An 18,559-nucleotide genomic window follows, 5' to 3' on the forward strand; every position below is an offset into this window, starting at 1 on the left:
CAAATAATAGTTTAATCAAGGTGATTTTTCATGACTGGGATATGGTCAAGAGTAAATGCTCATTGTGACTTCGGGGTTGCAGCCAGCTGTCATGGCCTCCACATCACCCGGATATGACACTATAGCTCTTCTTTTCAAGGGAGACTCGAGCCATCATTATTATCTGCTCATGGGCACTTAGGAGGTTTGGATCAAGGAGAAGGCAAAAATGTCTTATTACCTTCGTAATTACCACTTGTACCTTAAAAAGCATAGTGTTTCATCTAGCACAGTCTTTTTTTTTTTTTTTAATTAAAAAAAGCCGTGTTTGTGAGATTGAGGTGTTGTGTTTTTTCTTCTCAGCTGACATCCCAGCATCCTTATGCTGAAGTTTTCATCGGCCGACCACATGTTTGGACTGTTGACCTCAACAACCAGGAAGAAGTAGAAGATGCCGTGAAAGCGATTTTAAGTCAAAAGGTGGTTACTTTTATTCCAGCTTTCCCCATTTGTAATGTGAACTGGAATTTTCAGGAAGCATCTCAGGCCCCGTGTTTGACTAATTAGAATGTGTCCATACTGTTTTAATTCTGGAATTAGAAAATGGCCAACCTGTTGGGTTTGACTTGGGGATTTCGTGGATGTTCTGTGAAATGGAAACAGAGCTAGTGTGCAGATGTGTCTGCTGATTCCACAGACCCTCTGGCATGACCCTGCGGGCCCAGACATAGGAAGAAGAGTTTGAATTATACTTGCTTCTGTCACTTAGTGATGTATCACTCGCCAAGATCAAAGAAAATGGGTCTGCTCTCCTCCAAAAAAGTGAGAAAGTATTAAGGAAATACTGAGAAAAAATTTTTACAGCATCTTTTTTTTTTTTTTTTTTTACCTAAACACTTTATAGAATTTTGTGTGAGTGACATCTCTGTAAGGGATGCTTATTTCCATAAATGTAGTTAAGGCTAATAACTCCCTTTTTGTAGGATGCTTACACCCCTGGGGACAGCTTAAGTGAATTCTGTCTCCCAACGCCGGAACTGCCTTCAGCTCAATTGAGTGCTCCCTGCTCCCTAGCAGAACACTTTTTTTTACACTCTTGAAGTTTGTTACGAAAAGCAATATAGTTGTGGTCGGAAGGGCAGGCTGGGGTCAGACAACTTTCGGTTTCAGTTCTCTTACTAGCAGCATCCCCTCAGGCAGTTACTCAGCCTCCGTGCCTCAGTTTCCTTTTTTCTCATATATTCCGCTAGTCTCTGCTTAACAGAGCACTTGTGAGGATTCAGTGACATACTGAATATAAAGTGCTTAGGTACAGTGTCTTCTGCGTAGCGCCTAGTCAATATTAGCAATATATATTATTTTTGTTTTTGATAGTCTGGTTTTCCATTATAAGCATCATGAGGGCAGGAAAATATATCTGTCTCACTGCTGTACTTTCAGTAACTAGCATAGTGATTTACCTAACAGATGGATGAGAAACACGGAGGCGGGAATAGATGTTTGCAAGTGAGCAGAATATAAAATAGTATGTTCAGGGCTTATAACAACATACAAAAGATTAAGGAGTGGCAGTGGGGGAAGACTCTCTGGAGAATGCAGCATTGACTTAAGTCTTAAAGGGTGAGTGGGAATCTGCAAAACTTAACTGAGAAGTGGGGCCAGGAGGGCATGCGCTGATGGCACAGTGTGAGTAAAGGGGAAGAGGCTGGGGAGGAATAACCGGGGGGCCCATGTTAAAAGCCCTCTTTCCTTTTCCTATGGGAGATGAATTGTGTTCCGATTTCAGCTTATCAGGAGCATCTGCAGGGGAAGGAGCACTCCCACATACTGTGCATGTCCTGCCCCATTTTTGGAGATTCTGGCAGAGCTTTGGCGTAGTTGCTCAGAGCTGCCATTAATAATGTCTGAATCCCAGTCTGAACAGTTTCAGGCAGAAGTACCCTAGACCTCTGGTGACCACGCTAGGAGAAGTACTGAGCCTGGCATCACACGGCTGACCCAGCATATCTGTGGCACCCCCAAAGCTTCACCCCCAGAGTCATTGCTGTGGAGAGCAAAGATTCTTTTTTAGCTGCCTTAACAGAACCACAGGTGTGGTGACTTAAACAACACAAATTCACTCTGTCAGTTTTAGAAACTGGAAGTGCAATGTTAAGATGTTGCTGAGGCCACGCTCCCTCTGAAGCCTCTGGTGGAGGAGTCTCTCTTGATCTTCCACCTTCTTGTGGCCCCAGTTGTTCCTTGACTGTAAACCGCTGCACTTTGTTCTCTGCCTCTAGTCTGCCTGTGTATGTGTCTGTCTGTCTTTGTTGCTTAAAGAGACAGCAGACATGTAAGATTAAGGCAAACCTTAATGCAGGTGACTTCACCTTAGCATGATTAAATCTGCAAACATCCTGTTCCAAATTAGGTGACATTCACAGTTACAGGGTATTAGAACTTTAACATATCTTTTGGGGACACAGTTCAGCCCACACTTAAGAGCATATCCCCTTAAAGAGGACTGATTTCAAAGCTAATGTAGAAGCAGAAAATCTTGGATTGTGAAGTCCAAAAGTTTTTAGGTAAATAAATCCCTTTTAGGTAGATCCCTCTTATCAAATAGAGGTCTAATGGGAATGCCTGATACATAAGCCCTGAGGGTGGGACTCTGGGTTCTGTCTGCTTCCTCTTATATGAGGTGGTGGTTTTCATGCCACTGAAACTTTAGCACTGTAAATTTAAAACCCTGATCAACCTTTTCCACCCTTATTCCAAAAACTATTTAAGGCCACTTTTAAAAAATGTGATTATAATAGTATATGATATCTGGAATGACCTTTTTTTCACCTCTAGAATCTATGGATACATCTTTCTAAGTGTTACTTAAGCCTCTATAGTTCTGTGAGATTGGAACTGTTATTCTTATTTTATAGATAAGAAAATTGAAACTTAAAGAAATTACCCAAGATCAGGCAACCAGTAAGTAGTGGAACCTACATTGAAAAGCAGGTCTTTGGACCTATAAAGATGTTTAAAAAGAAAAATCGTATAATAAAGGAGAGTTAAGAGTAGGAAAGAGAGGCAGAGTAAGCAGTGAGATTAATACAAAAACTATTAAATCCCTATACTATTGGAAGAGCATCAGAAATTTGGTGCCAAATTCTCTCATTTAATTACAACATTTTGAGTTACATGACCAAAAAGCAACCCATAGCCCATCAGTAAGAAAGGAAAGCCAATCAGTCCAGACCTAGAGGTGGCCCAGATGTTAGAATGACCAAACAGCAACCTTAACATGTTAAGAAAAATTAAAAGATTTGGCAATAAAGGTAGTCAACAAATGTGAAAAGATGGAGAACTTCAGCAGAGAGATAGATGGCTTTTGAAAAACAGCCAAATGAAGGACTCTTTCAATGGACTGACCAGCAGACTGTACGAGACAGGGAATTTTCAGTGAACTTGAGGACTTGTCAATAAAAATTAGCCAAATTGAAACATAAAGAGGAAAAACAATGAAATTTTTAAAAAAGCATTTGAGATTTGTGGAACAGTATGAGCCCAACTTATGTGTAATTAGAATCTCAGGGGAAGAGAAAACGGCCAGAGAACATAATTGACAAGATAATGGCTAACAATTGTCTAATATTTATGAATGGCAAAAATCTGTAGCTCTTGGGAGCTCAGTGAACACCCAGCAGGATAAATATGAAAAAGAGCACATTCAGGTACATCATAACCAAACTACTGAAGACAAAAGATAAGGAAAAAGTTCTTAAGACTAGCCAGAAAAGAAAATGTTCTTGCATCGAGGGAAAGAATAATATAAAAGATCCCCAACTTGTCTTTAGTAATAACAGAGACCATAAAAGGTTTTGCAGGAGCCAAAATGTGTAAGCCTTTAAACAAGCCTTGATAAGGATTCTATATTGTATCTAAGTATGATGGGTAGTGTTGAGCGGAGGAATGACATGACCTAGTAAATTGAGGAGCCCGGTGTCCCAGTCTTCTGGCACCTGCTAAGATGTTCTCACTGAATGATGCCTCTGCAGGTGGGATCATGGAGCGGTAGCTAATCTTTGAGAGCAATTCCCTACAGGAATAATGTGGAAAAATGGAAATTCCATAAGAAGGGAGGTAAAGTGGAGACCGGAAGAAAATGGAAGTTTTCCAAAGCCTGCAGCAACTCCACAATGCAGCCTGCAGGTTTCTTCCTGTGGCCATGCAAGTGACACAGTCCTTTTTTCACAAAAATTAGACAAGAACACGCCCCACTTTTCCATGACTGATTCCACTTTCTCAGTGACTGGATGTGGTTGAGCATTCTTTTCATTAAATACCCCAAGGGACTTTGACTACTCCTGGAAGGACTGCCACAAGCCCCCAATCTGCACACGGGGACATGCGCAGTACTCTTAATCCTTGCATTCAGGGTGTGGAAACTTCCATACAGAGGGCCTTGCTCCTGTCCACAGCAGGATGAATGGTGGCGCTCACTAACAGACATGGTTTAAGAATATAATTTCCTTTATTTGGGTTTCCTTTATAGGAAAATTGTTTGGCGTCATATCCTTTAAAACAGTTAGCTGGGCACAAAGCAATTAATGAGTCATCATCTCTTTGATTAAACTGGATTTGGTTGGTAAGAGAACAGAGGAAGAGCCATTCTTCAATATTTATTGCTTTGAGCCCTTTAGTTTACTTCCATTTCTAATGGATGCTCTTAGGAATACATTGCAGGAATGACCCTCCAGAAATCTCTTTCCTTCCCACCACATAACTGGATCTGTTGATCTCATCCCAGCTGACCACTAATGTTTGTTTATTTCACTCTAGAATTTTTTTTGTTCCTTTATAAATGAGTCCAATATGCCAAGTCTTCTTTTATAAACTTCGGGGAGGAACCGTATCTCTAGGACAGTTAGAGAAAACTTGTGTACTCACCCATAGTTGAGTATATAAATATCCTTTAAAGAAAAGGAAAATTTTGCACTTGGTGGGAAGGGCTATGATTGGGTCAGAGATGGCATAGCAAGTGTAAAACTTAAGAAGGAGCAAGTTTAGAACATAGAAGTCAGTTTTTCCAAGGTATTCTGAACTCTTCAGAGATAAACTATCTAGGAACAGAATGATCTCTGTTCCAGCAGAATAGTTGTGCCCTGATATTACAAAGCAGGCATTTCCATCTCTTTTTTTATTTGGATGGATGTGGAAATGGATGTCTGAGTTGTGACCTCTGTGATGCCCACCTGGTATTGCACATTGGAAGCTAGATTATGACATTAAAAATGTTAAAGAAAATTTAAAATGCAATGTATAAATACACGAACACATGAGAGCAAATCCCTGATACCAACTGCTTGGTGCCCACAGAAAGATCTCTTTTCTGTTGATTGCCCCATTGTTATCAGGCCTCAACTCAGATGTTTCTATCCTATAAACTTAAGCTAGTCAAGTACAGATTTAAGAGCAAGATAGTGAAGATTCCCTCCATCCTATGGCTGGTAGGTGCCCTGGGGCTCTCTGAAATTCTAATAGACTTGGCTTTCTCCCAAGCAAGACTTCTATTTCAAATTGGTAATGCTAGCTGACTGCTCCTGAAAGTGCTGGGTTCATACTGTTGGCACAAGAACTGTGCCAGTAGCTTCCCCTTAACTCAGCTGTCACAATATTAATCAGATTGTTTCCCCTATCCCACAAAAGCACCTTCTCAAACTTTCTGCTACTCACAAATAAAGTCTAGGCTCCTCAGCATAGAAATGTCAAGACATTTAGGAAAAGCCATTGAGTCTTATCTCACAGCCTCCACAGTCCTGATCTCCACTCTCCTGCCATCCTATTTCATGACTTTTTTCCACTGTTTGCTCCACCTGGAACATCTCCCACCTCTTGACCCTCCTCAGTCTTAGCTGGCCTTAAAAGCCCAGCATGAGCAGCAGTTGACTTGGGCCTTCTAGCCTCCCAAGATCCTCTGGCTGAATCCTTTGTGGCAGTTTCTATTTCTGTTTTTGCTTCACACTTTGAGTGTGTGCAAACCTCACCTATTAACACACACCAGTACTTTTACCACTGTCATGGATTCCTCATCCTGGGCTGTCTGAGAGCAGTGGGTATACTTTCATTCAGCACATGATGGCTAAGTCCCTGTGTGCCCCATGTCACTCAGCACCAAGATACAAAGACAGCTGTGAAGCCTGCACAGGGAGATTTCCTCTAAAAGTGATATTTCCACCTTTTGTTGCATATTTACTGTGTGCTAGACACTGCACTATTCACTTCACCTTTTGTCCACATAAACTTTACCACAGCTAAAAGATGCGAGTTTTGCTTCCTGCTATTTTACACATGATCTTGAGACTCAGACATGGTAGATAGGTTGCTCAAGGTACTACAACTAGCAAGGAGCATGATGAGGTGGTGAATCCAGGTTTATTGACTTCCAGCTTCAAGTCTTAGCCCCCCAATGGGCTGCCTGCAGGTGTTAGCATCTGTGCATGAGTGCACCAGTGAGGACTAGTGTCACATGTCCTGTGGCCCCCTCTTTCATGATACTATCTTCTGTCTTTTCAGATTGAGCCATACATGCCATATGAATTTACATGTGAGGGAATGCTGCAAAGAATCAATGCCTTCATTGAAAAGCAGGTAAGGCTCAGCGGAGGTCTCTGTCTTTGCTGTGTGTACACCCCATTACCTGAGAGGCTGTTGTAAACACTTAGGAGCTTGCTATATTTCTGTGGTTATTGTTCTGCTTTGGAAGACTCCAGAAACTGGATAATGGCTTGTAGGAATTCTAAAGCATGCACTGTCATGGACACTCGAGAGAGTCAGTCTGTTCTTGAGGTAATAATGTTCTTTTTTGACATACATATAGAACTAGAGATATAGAGTTTTTTTTTAATGAAGTACCCTTGTTTTACGTCATTTTTGATAGCATAAGACTTCTCGCCTCAGGGGTGGTCTCTGTAGCTCTCCCATCACCAAAGCACCCATAGTGGTAAGAATGTTCTATGTTGGAGAAAGGTCAAATGGAAATTACAGTGAGAGACTGGGAAGTCAAGGTAAAAATCTCCTTGACATCAGCATCCTGTCTGTGCTCTGAATGAGTTCTGAGGGGTGTCACAAAGACCAGGGCAGGGATGGGGACAGAGAGATGACACTGTCTTCCTGCCTGATCTTCACTTCCCACCCCAAGGAAAGGCAAGGACTGAAACCAGTGGTTTCTAAGCAGTCCTTTAATATATGTTCAATAATTCCAAATATGTTAGGATTTTTTAATGGTTTTCAAACATCTTTTAAACAAGACCCCTTTTCAAATGAAACTTTACATGAAACCTAAGAATATATAGTGATAAAAGCAGAACTTCTGTTCCAAAGCCGGGGAGGGTTCCAAGAGCCCAAGACCACCAACAGAGTTTGGAAATTATGACTTGGGTTCATGGAAGTAAAGGTCAAGAGCATCACTGCCATAATTTTATAACACTGTAATTCCTTAGGCTTCAAAAGCAGCACATTGCTAGGAATAGACACAGAACCCCTGTGGGTAAGGGACTATGAACTCCTTGACCAGATTCCAACATAAGGGGCTCCTCTTATTGGGCAAAGCACAGTGTCTTGGGGTGATCAAGAGATCTTTACACAATAGGAGATGGGAATTTTATAGGCTGAAAATAGAAATGGTATGCTGAAGTGTTAAGGAGGCGTACAGTATAGGTTCAAGATAGATTTCAAGGAGATTTGAGGTAATTGACTGTGAGCAGTGGCGTCTGGGTACTGCGGTGGGAGGGGGCGAGTTCAAGGGCCTGGGCTTTTAGGGTGGTGTGTATGATGTTCTGGTGTTGTAGCAGCAAGAGAGCATGTTCTGCTGCCCAGCCACCTGGGTTTGGTTCCCGCCACCGTAAATTTCTGGTTGTGTGATGTGGGCACAACTCTTCCTCTCTGCACCTTAGTTCCTCCCCTGTAAAGTAACATACCAGAACCTCACATGGCTAGTGTGAGGCCCGATGAGTTAATATCTGTGTTTGCTTAGAATAGGGTTGGCACACAGCACACAATGAATGCAAACTGGCATAGGAGGTCCTCAAATAACATCATTTGCTCATTTTCCTCATAACATTGATGGTAAAAAAAAAAAAAATGAAATCCCTGCAATTGTTAAATGAAATGATATTCTTTCAGGACCTGCTTGCATTATGTTTTGCATAAAGTCTTGGTTTCCAGGAACCTATCAGTGACATTAAGATTTACTGTACTGTTGAGTAATTAATATACTATGTTAACATATGATACAAATGGATATATTCTTATATAAGTAAACAATGATCTATTACACAGTATTACTTATCAGTAATATTACTTATCAGATAATGTGCATTTGAAGATTATCCCATTCAGTCTTTATGTGACAGCTGAATTAAGAATGACAGTATCTTCATCCTAACTCTTGCAGACATTTTTGTATAGACTTTATGCCAACATGTACCAAGTATGGCACAGTACACCATCTTGTTTAATCCTTCCTGTAATCCTGGGGGGTGGCAGTAATCACCCCATTCTCCAGATAATGGGAGCCAGGACTCGTGGTCATGAAATCAAGGTTTCATGGTTGGTCTGAACCTGGTCCTGCACCACAGCATTTCTGGGACCTTAAATGACAGGGAGTGGTCCAGAACTTTCCTTCAGCTTTCTGTTACCTCAGGTTGCTGCCAGCCGCTCCTGAAGGTAGAGGGTGGAACTGTGGCCTCCTTTCAGGCCGGTTTTTAGAAATCACAGTTTTTGCTGCTGTCATAGGAGACTATTTGAGATCTTACTGGGATCCCTGCTGCTGTTTCTGTCTCCACTTCCTTTCCTGTCATCATTTCTCTGGGCAAATGGTTACTCACCACCATGTGTAAAAAGATTCTTTATCAGGTTTATTTGAAGGCTGTTATTTCTGTCTTCCCTAACACTCAAGTCCCAGTCAGTCCTAATAAGTTCTTGAGGCCTGTTCTCTGTGAATCTGTTATTATTAGCTTTCCTTTCAAATAGAAAGGTCTCTTTCTCCAAACAGACCTTACAGAATTTCCATAAATCAGTGATCATACCCAGCTCATTCACCTCTGTATCCCACGTGTCCAGCCCCTTGTCTGGCACATGAGGTGCTCAGTTGAAGGAATGGATAAATGAGTGAAAGGGTGACTGCGTGCATATCCTTTTTATCATGTCTACCAGGAACCAGGAAACTTATCTTGGGCCTTCAGGTTTGGAAGATGTGTCACTTAAATTATCCTCTGCAAAATATGCTAATAAAACTGCCCTTTTGCACTCTTTTCTAGGATAGACTTTTCTGCAGAGCTCTGCAGTTCACAGAAATTGAGAGATTTCTTTTTTGCCTGCTATTGTTTAATCATTCATCCGTTCTGTAAATATTTGTCAGCTGGAATCTTCTGTGGACTCTCTGAGACAGGGGGAGGGGACTGGAGATGCAAAAGGGCCAGTTCCTCTCTCGGGAGCTTCTAGTCAAGTCCATGGCAAGCTGCACCATGTATGCGATGCTTTAGGGTCTCATAACTGCAAGATTGGCGAGCAGAGGCCATGGAGAGAGGGTAGGTGGAAAGCATTTTGTAGGATGAGTCCTGAAGGCAGACTTGGGAGTCTGGGTAGGACTGAATATGTCAAGATACTAAGGTACCTGGGTTAAAATAAAAGAGAGAAATTGGGGTGAATTATGGGAAGGTTAGTTATGACGAAGGAGAGGCGCTGTAGAGGAAACCTGGAGGAGACATCATAAAAAGGTGCTGAGGTTCAGCTGAAGAATTTGGACTTGATCTGGGACAACAGAAGCTAAAGAGAGGTTTTAACACCAAATGAAGGTAGGGATGCTATCAGGGTGCTGCTTCAGAAAAATAATCGTAGGAATCTTATAGCTAGGACACTTTTTTTTTGAGCATTCCCCCAGTGCTGCTAAGTGTGTAATATAGGGGCCCATTTTCAGTTTATCTCAGTCCTCGGTGGAGGGTTTTATTGAATCTATAATGTCTCCCCAGCTTCAGAGGGGAGCCCAGAAGCCAAGAACCCTGTTGGTTGAGAATGAGTCTCTACCTCTAATCATTAGCTCAGGGGCCCAGTATTTTAGAGCTTGGGATGTTCGTTATTTTTGCAGCTAGAATATCTTCAAAGAGCAGTGAGGCTGGAGAGAAGGGTGTTTCTGGTATGAACAGGAAAGCCTCAAGCTCCAAAGAGGTGGCGGCAGCTCTGGTTTCCCATCCCTTGAACTGTAGGAGCGCGGCGGCTCTAATTAGGTTGATCTCTGCCTTTAGAGTCCTCCGTGTGATCTTTGAGGGGAACAAGGAAGCTTTTATGTCAGAACCCTTTCAAGGCTGCCCATCGTGCTCACCCAAGGCAGCAGGAGCCAAGAAGCCAATTGACAGCAATTGAGAAGGCCCCAGGCTGCAATGTACAGTTGAGCAATTGACAGCAGGAAGCCTATCCCATACCCAGCCAGCCCAGACACAGGCACCCAATGGGGAAGGATCCTGGTTTTCGGAAAACCAATGACTTTTTCCCTCAATACCACCCCCCTCACGCCGTGCTCCTTCACTAAAAATCTTGATTTGGATTTCATGCCCTTCTGAATCAGCCCTTCTAAGGAAATGCGCTCTCCCGCGACGGTGGGAGAGTTGGTATCAAGGTGAAATCCCTTGTAATCTAAGATCAAGAGCACGATTCTTCCCTAACCTGGGTGTGTCCAGGCCAGTCAAGGTTCTCATTATACATTTCTCGGGAAAGACTTGCATCTGTGCCTTAGACAGAGAGTAGAGTGGTTTCTGCTAAAAGTTGATTTCTAAAAACCACACATAGCTCTTCATCCCTATTTTCAGTGCTTATAAGGATACAGAGTAATTGTGTTCATGTTATTTAGCAAAGAGCTGTGTAATTCGATGTGATTGGCATTCCGGAGATACAGAGAAAGAGTTAACACCTCCAAGTGCTGATCGGCTGTGGAATCAGCTTCAGCTCTCGGGAAAGCTGGTTCATCAGGGTCCATCTTGAACTCCATGGAGAGTGTTGTAGGTACCAGACAGCTGGTGAATGTGCACAGTGCAGGGTGGGCAGGAGTGGCAGAGGTGACAGGCTACAGAGAAAATGGAAAAGGAATGGCAAGAGGGAGAGCATTGGCACTAGCTGGGGGAATGTTTTTCTTTGAAAAATCAGCAGCTACTGTTTCCCTGGACATCCCTGCCTCCAGAGAGCCAGGGAATGTAATGATTAAACCCTGGAGCCTGCCTGTCTGGCTCTGTCTCCACTCTCTGAGTTGGGGCAAGTTTCCTAACCTTACTGTACTATTTCCTCTTCCATAAATGAGGATAATACTTCCTACCCCATAGGTTTGGTGGAGAAATCAATAGATTAATATATACTTAGGACTAAGAGTAGTGCCTGGCACAGAGTCAGTCTTCTGAATGCCTTTGGTACCTGCTGCTGCAGAAACCCAGAAACCAACCAACCATGGTATGTTTTTGAAGCAACATCATTGAGATCTAATTGACAAACCATAAAATTCACTCCTTGAAAGGTACAATTCAGTGATTTTTAGCAAACTGAGAGAGTTGTGCAATTACCACCACTAATTGTATCACATTTTCATCACCCCAAAAAGCTCATTTGTACCTACTTGCACTCAGTCCTGGCTCCCTGCTCCAGCCCCAGGAAAATTCTGATCTGTTTTTTCTGTCTCTGTAGATTTGCCTTTGCTGGAGATTTCTGGCACCTTTCACTCAGCATCATGTTATTGAGGGTCCTGCACCTTGTAACATGTATCTGCACCTCACTTTGTTTTAACTACAGAGTTTGGATATGCCACAGCTAATCTGTTCACCAGTTGGTGGGCACTTGGATGTTGTCACCATTTGGCTGTTGTGAAGAGCGCCGCCTTAACTATTTGCATGCATGTGCGTGTACGTTTTCATTTCTTTGGCTAGACTCATAGTTGAAAAAGAATATGGGTTGCAGCAGGTTTGTTTGACTCTTTTGAGAGGGAGCTTGTTGACTGTGGGCTTGTATGTATGTAGATCATCCATGGAGGTTACGACCACAGCTCAGCTTCTCAACCACTGCTCTGTTGCCTTTGAAGAAACACAAATTCATGCTCATTTCTGGAAACCAGTCCCAGGGCCCATTCTTGAACAAAAGTCACTTTTGAAGACAGCATAGCTTGACAATGGTGGGCACTGATAGGAAACTGAAATCAACAGTCCTGGCCCTGGATTTCCCACATGTAGCAAAGAGCTGGCCAAACCTCACTCAAACCCCACATTGTTCATGGCCTGTAACCTAGCCTTTTTTCAGATTCTTGATTTTCTCTATATGCTGCCTCCAGGCCAGTGTCTCCAGTGTCTTCTTGGCCCCAGGTGATAAGTTCCACAGAAATTCATTTGCATCTATTATGTCTTGGACATAGTAACTCTCTTAAAGGTTTGACCAGGACTGGGGGCGAGGGGAAGGGGGAGATTTTGTGTGCAGGATACCATTCTGTACAACCAAGGAGGAGAGAGAAGCCAGAACAGCCACCAAGTCCTGCTGTCATAGGAAGCCACTCTCCACCCTGTCTTCTCTAGCTTTCATGGATTTTTGTGAGTAATGTTGTCTCCTGGCTGTTACTTAGCCTTCATTATAAAGATAGTGCCCTTACTTCGTCACATTGTGTTTGTTATGTTCATTTGTTCAGATCATTGCTTTTTACATAAATTTGTGATTAACAAATATTTTCTTTTTATAGTTATTACATGAACATATCAGAATAGTCAAGCAAATGTAGGGAAATTTGGTGACTGGTTGAATTGTTGGGAAAGATTACAGATGTTCTGTTTTCTAAGTGGGCTTGTTAACAGATTGGAAATTACTCTTTATGTCTTGTTCTGGCTGTGTAGCAGCTTCCCTGGATTAGAATATTGTTCTTTTCTATTTATGCTACTATTAAAGCCCCAAGATGCCGTAACTATTCAATTCAACTCAGTAGTTCTTTATTGAATGTCAGTTATCTGCAAAGCATCATATTAGTGATAAACCACTAACTCCTGTTCAGCCTACAAAACCCAGCCCCAAAACCCCAATTTCGGGGAAACGTTCTCTGATCAGTGCTGCCACCACCTTTTTTCTCCCCATGGAGTTAATTGCTTTCCTCCTCTAAGTGGTCTTTACATCCTATGTATCTGTTTTGTGCTGTTCTATAATTTTTAAAATATCAGCCTCTTATTAGACTGTGCTTTAATCCTTAAGCCTGTGAGCTCTCTCTCATTCATGTTTGTATTTCCAGCACCCAGCACAGGCTTTAATAGGCAGTTGTAAAGTATTGAATGGATGAGAAAACCTTTCAAAGTCCACACATGACATAAATGTTTCATGGGGGTCTGTTGAACAAAGATGCCTGTGTCTAGTCTGAGTTCATTATCTCTCTCTTGTACTGGTGTTTCGCTTCCTACCTGTCTTTCCTCTGCTTCAGCTGCTGTCCCTGCTGTCTGTCCTCAGCACAGCAGGTCCCGTAGTGCCTCTGCTCAGAACTTTTGTGGTTTCCATCTCATTTAAAGGAAAAGCCAGACCTTTACATGGGTCCCCCAAAAGCTCCGTGTGCTTTCTCTGGGGTTTCCTCGTGCTATCTCCTATTTAAACACACATGCACTGCATAAGCCACGTGGAACTCCCTGCACTTCCTGGGACCTGGTGTGCGTGCTTGATTTTGGTGTCAGAGGATCTGCTCTTGGCTTATTTGTGCCTGGAATGCTCCCCCAGATACTTCATGACTCCCTCCTTTACGTCCTTGGGGCTTTTCTCAAATGTCACCTCAGTGATGGCTTATCTGGACACCCTACCCCTCAACAGTCTTAATCTCCTTCCTTCACTTTCTTCTTTTCCATAGCACTTACCACCTTTTAACATGTCCCTTGTAATTTATCTATTTTGTTTTTCCCGGGAAGCAAGGATTTTGGCTTTTTTTTTTTTTTTTTTTAATCAAGTCACTCCCAGGGGCCTCAAAGTCCCTTACATAGTGAGCTCCCACTTCTAGTACGTTTAGTTATATCATTTTACTGAGCACTTTAAAGAATTAATTTGATCATCACTACAGTCCTGTAAAGTAGCAATTGAAAGTTTCTTCATTTTACAATCGAGGAAACAGAGGCAAAGAAAGGTTCTGTAAGTAGCCCAGGTCACTCATCTAGTAAATGGAGGAGCTGAGTGAGAATCAAAGGCAGGTGGTCCAAGCTCTGGACCATTTTTGCTTTTCTGCTTCTCAGCCATTATTTGTTGGATGAATGAGTGCCTGCAAGGAGACAGGGCCAGTTGGCATCACCACATTAGCCTATTCTGAGGTTGAATGTAACAGCAGACCTCCAGCCTTCCTTGGGTACCCACCTAGTAGTGGGGTGGCTCCCCAAGATGAGAAGGGGCTATGATGGGGCTGCTATTCTGTTGTGTCCCGTAAGCAGTGGACAGAGAGATGGTGGCTGTGTAAAATCCAGGCAGCTCAGCTTTCCCCTCTGCACCCTGGCAGCAAATAATGGTCCAGCTTGGACTATTACCTTCCACATGTCAAGGTTCTTACCACTCCTCTCATTTTATCTCTGTATAAGGAATGAAGGGCTGATGGTATTATCTGTCTTCATTACAGAGGTAAAAGATGCAGGGAGAGCCTGAGGGACGTCAGTGAGAACTGTGTTTAGGGCCCATAGCTGGTATGTTGAGAACATGCAGACCATGACCTGCTCCCAGAGGAGGCACAAACCACCCCCACAGGGTGGGCAGGGAGCTCAGCCCACATTTGAGCTGCCACTTTGGGAAGTGAAAACCTTGGGAAGGAAGCTAAACCTTGTTTAGCTTGCAGGTGCAGTTTCAGTACACCCACTCAACGGAAGCAGTATCACAGGTCTGTTACTTATAGATTCCAGGCGTGGGGTGAGGTGGGGGCACAATGAGCCCGCGCATGGGTGGTCTCCTATTCCAGGCCATGTGTGAGCAGGAGCTAGAGAGCAAGATAGAAATCATCTGTTACTTATAAGGTGCTTGGGGTAGAGGTTGCCAACTTTTGTGGGCTCACCTCTAAGCGATTATTTTTAAAAGGTGCACCAGAAAAAGCAAAGTGGCAGGGATCCTAAGCACAGGTCCTTATCTAAATGTTCAGATTTTGGGAGTGTGAGCAGGGTTGGCTTACTGTAAAATGCCTAGGCAGCAACTCATAATAGCTGTCTTCTCATCACAAAATCCTACTGTTGGGGACCAGATCCCTGTATCCCCATACTCCCTTCCTTTACTTTACTACTGGAGACACCTTCCCGTCTCCCTCTGGTCAAACTTTATCACCTTCAGGGTTTCCAGATGCTTCACAAAGCCTTACGAAGGTCCTTCTGCTATTTTTACAATTCCTCATCCTGTTGGGCCCCCAGACTATGGAGAAAATGCTCGCCCAGTGACCACAAGCAGGAACCCTAGAGTTTGTGTGTATTTGAGTGAAGATCCCCTGAGCACCTCACAGAGGTGGGCACGATGGCTTATTAAGAGATGAGCTAAGGGGACAGCGCCGCCTGCTCTGGAGCTTGGCGACCACTTGCCTTTGTGCAGACCTCAGGGTACTCCCCTGTCCTGTTCAGGATGAGGTGCAGGCCCCCCTGTCTGCAGGGCTTCCCCAGTTGTGCAGTGCCTCCCTCCCTGGTGCAGGGCACAGGTGCGAGTGTTGGTGGAGCACCTGTTGTTCTCCGCTTTTTGCTCTGCGCCCTCACCCGAGCGTGTTAGACTGTCTCTAAGAACATGTGGTGTTGACATCAGGAGAAACAGCATGACAAGAGCCCGAGTGGAACGGCTTCAGACTGAAGCCACTTTTGGTCACATCACATAGTCTCACGCAACAGCATCTTTCCCCTTATTTTGGTTTCACCCCTTGGGCTGCTTCACATACCATAAAAGGCTGAGAATGAGTTAAGAAGCAGTTTCAGAAGGGCCCTCTAAGCTCAACAGGTGTAAAGATGTTATCTCGACTCTGGTTACAGGTGTTGTGTAGAGAGAGACATTCGCTGGTTTTCTTACAAGCTATGAAAGCCCAAGTTTGAGCCGTCAGCCCTGTGGATCTCTATTTCCCAGCTAGCTGAGGCCAGGCCCAAGCTAAGTTCTGGAAGTAGAGAAAGTCTCCCTTGGGTTCTAGAAGCCACCATGATCTCACCTACATTTATAGTTGTCTGCCTGTCCCAGACAGCCACACAGTAGACCACAGTGTATGCTGTATTTATAATCTCTTTATTCTAATATTTAAAGGCTGTAGGAATTATCAGATTGTTTCCAAAAGAATCATGAGCTAAGGTGGTTGCCTTTGCCAACAAGAATGAAAAATAAACACGAAAGCAACACTTCGTGTTTCCCTCAACTCCAGTCATCAGTAACCACCTTGATCTTCCTATTTTGCTGAGAGCCGTCCTCATGGGATGGACAGTTGTCACTTTCCATGTGCTGTCAGGTAAGACAGTGACGGCCACCAGTGAACGCCGTGCTCGTGCAGAGAGCCACGGGCCTCCGCAGTCATGCCGTCACCCGTAGTAACAGCATCCAGACCCAAGTTACTGTGCTGCTGGTGGCTTAGCAAGCTCACGGATTGTAACCTTGAGAGCATCACGAATCTAAGAAATCAGATAAGGAACTTCCTTGAGTGCTATGTGTTTGGTGCAGCCAGGCCTGGGCAATGGACACTCTCCTCCCTCCAAGCATCCCTTTCAGAAAATTAAGCTGCATCCTGATAGCATTAAATGATCCCAGTCTATTTCTATCACCTCTGAAATATGAGACCCTTCTAGAATCTTCTATCTTCAGCTGATATGAATTCAGATTCCGGGTTTCTGGACCACTGCCGTAAGGGTTTCTACTTGTGAACTGCCAGACTGCCCCAGACTGAGGCACCGAAGCCCCTTGTGTGAAGGATGGCGGGTGTGTCTCACTTGTGGGGTCTTGATTATGAATTTGAGGAGACTGGAATAGAAGCCAGCACTGAGTGCTGACTACCTGCTGCTGCCTTTCTTGGCACACAGTAGCACTATCTCCTTCAGGAAGGAAGGCGGAGCAAGCAGGAACCTAGGAATCATCACGGTCATCATCTTCATCTTTTGGTGGGGAAACTGAGATTTTAGGAAGCTCTCTATTTTGCCAGAAGGTTCTCAGCTGGTAAAAAGGAGAGGCAGGACCTACCAGCCTCCTGTAGAGCCTGCAATGCATTTCACATTGTTTGTTTTTGGTTCCCTTTGGCTGGCTGATTCAGACGCAGCCCAGTTCAACAACAAAATGCACGCGCTGCAGAAGGGACAGACGCGGAGGGGCCGCAGCTTTCCTTGGCCTGTGCCAGTTCTGGGAGCCCCGAGCCCAGAGATTATGAATTACTTCCTCAGGCACACAGAGTGAGAAAGGGAAACGGGAAAAATAAAATCTCCCATAAGGACATGTGTTGAAAAGTCACTTTCCTCACCGCTCCTGACCCTGCTCCTCCGCTTCCCGGCTCAGCGGCGCCCGCTCGAGGCTCCTCCGCACGCGCCTTTGCATGTATCCGGCTCCCTCAGGCTGCCCCCAGCGCGCGGCACAGGTAGAAACACCCAAGGGACCACCCTTCACCCTGCTGTTTTCTCAGTGTGTCCTGCGGGTGTTTCCATGTCCACATTAAATACCTTTTGTATGTAGTGATATAATTTGTATTTCACACTCACCTATTTCAATTCCGCCTTTCTATTGTCTTAAGACTTTCGCTTCCACTCTAGCAATTCCTGCGCACGGTGTAGGTTTCCTTGCACATGTGTCGCTCGGTGTCCGTGGGGTGAACTCCCGTAAGTGGAATTCAGAGCCCAGGATCTGAGCACCCCTGGGCACGTCTGCGGGCAAGCGTGTCCCCGAGGAGCTAACAGCCCTGCAGGCCTGCTGCGGCGGCCGTGCCCTCTGCCTTGGGCACCGCGGGCTTGGGAAGAACGTTGCCAGATTTCCATCTGTGGGCGAGCAGAACGGGTTCTGATTGCTGGCGGGGCGTGAGTTCCTGCCTCTGGCACCTACTCGGAGCTGCTTCTGGCACAGCTGAGGTGAAAGCTAACGTCCCAAGTCAGCGTTTTGGCCCCTCGTCTGCTCTTTCCCCGGCTCCATTCCATCCTCCTTTTCACCAACTGCTTGCGCCGCGTACAGGTACTTCTCTTCCCCACCGATGTCACCCCCTTCTGCCCCTTCCTTGGCCGGGCTGATTTCCTCAGATCCTTCTAGATCCCAGGAATGACTGTCCTGCCCCACCCCCCCGGCACCTCTACACCTTCTGTGCTGTGGGGAGCATCTTTGCAGGGGCTGCCGGGTTACTTCCCATCCTACCACATGTCCTCACACTCTCTCTAGCTGTTGAGCTGGTGTCACGTTGTCATTGTTCGCAGCCAGCAAGCACCGAGCCCCGGCCAAGGCCGGGACCCCACAGCAGGTTCTGTCAGAGATGTCTGCAGACTCCTAGCTGTGCCCCCTCACAAAGGCAAAAGTAGCACTCAGAACACTGTCACATTAGATAACTGCCAAATTAGGTAGACACTGAAAATGTCTCTGGAGTTAGCGGGAACAGAACAGCTGGTGAAGG

At 44.5% G+C, this 18,559-nt stretch overlaps 1 protein-coding gene across 10 annotated transcripts in view; it reads left to right on the plus strand.

The window, feature by feature from the left end:
* The window catches only part of MGAT5 (alpha-1,6-mannosylglycoprotein 6-beta-N-acetylglucosaminyltransferase), a 320,132-nt gene that overhangs the window by 294,952 nt on the left and 6,621 nt on the right, over positions 1-18,559 (plus strand). For all 10 annotated transcript variants that reach the window (XM_054699673.1, XM_054699675.1, XM_054699671.1 and 7 more), the window contains 2 exons: positions 343-459; positions 6,529-6,603. In XM_054699673.1, the coding sequence (XP_054555648.1) occupies positions 343-459; positions 6,529-6,603 (192 nt within the window). The remainder of the gene's footprint in view (positions 1-342; positions 460-6,528; positions 6,604-18,559) is intronic.

The sequence above is a fragment of the Talpa occidentalis genome, unplaced genomic scaffold (genome assembly GCF_014898055.3).
Source record: "Talpa occidentalis isolate TD23 unplaced genomic scaffold, MPIMG_talOcc4v2.1 talOcc4.3, whole genome shotgun sequence".
Taxonomy (NCBI): domain Eukaryota; kingdom Metazoa; phylum Chordata; class Mammalia; order Eulipotyphla; family Talpidae; genus Talpa; species Talpa occidentalis.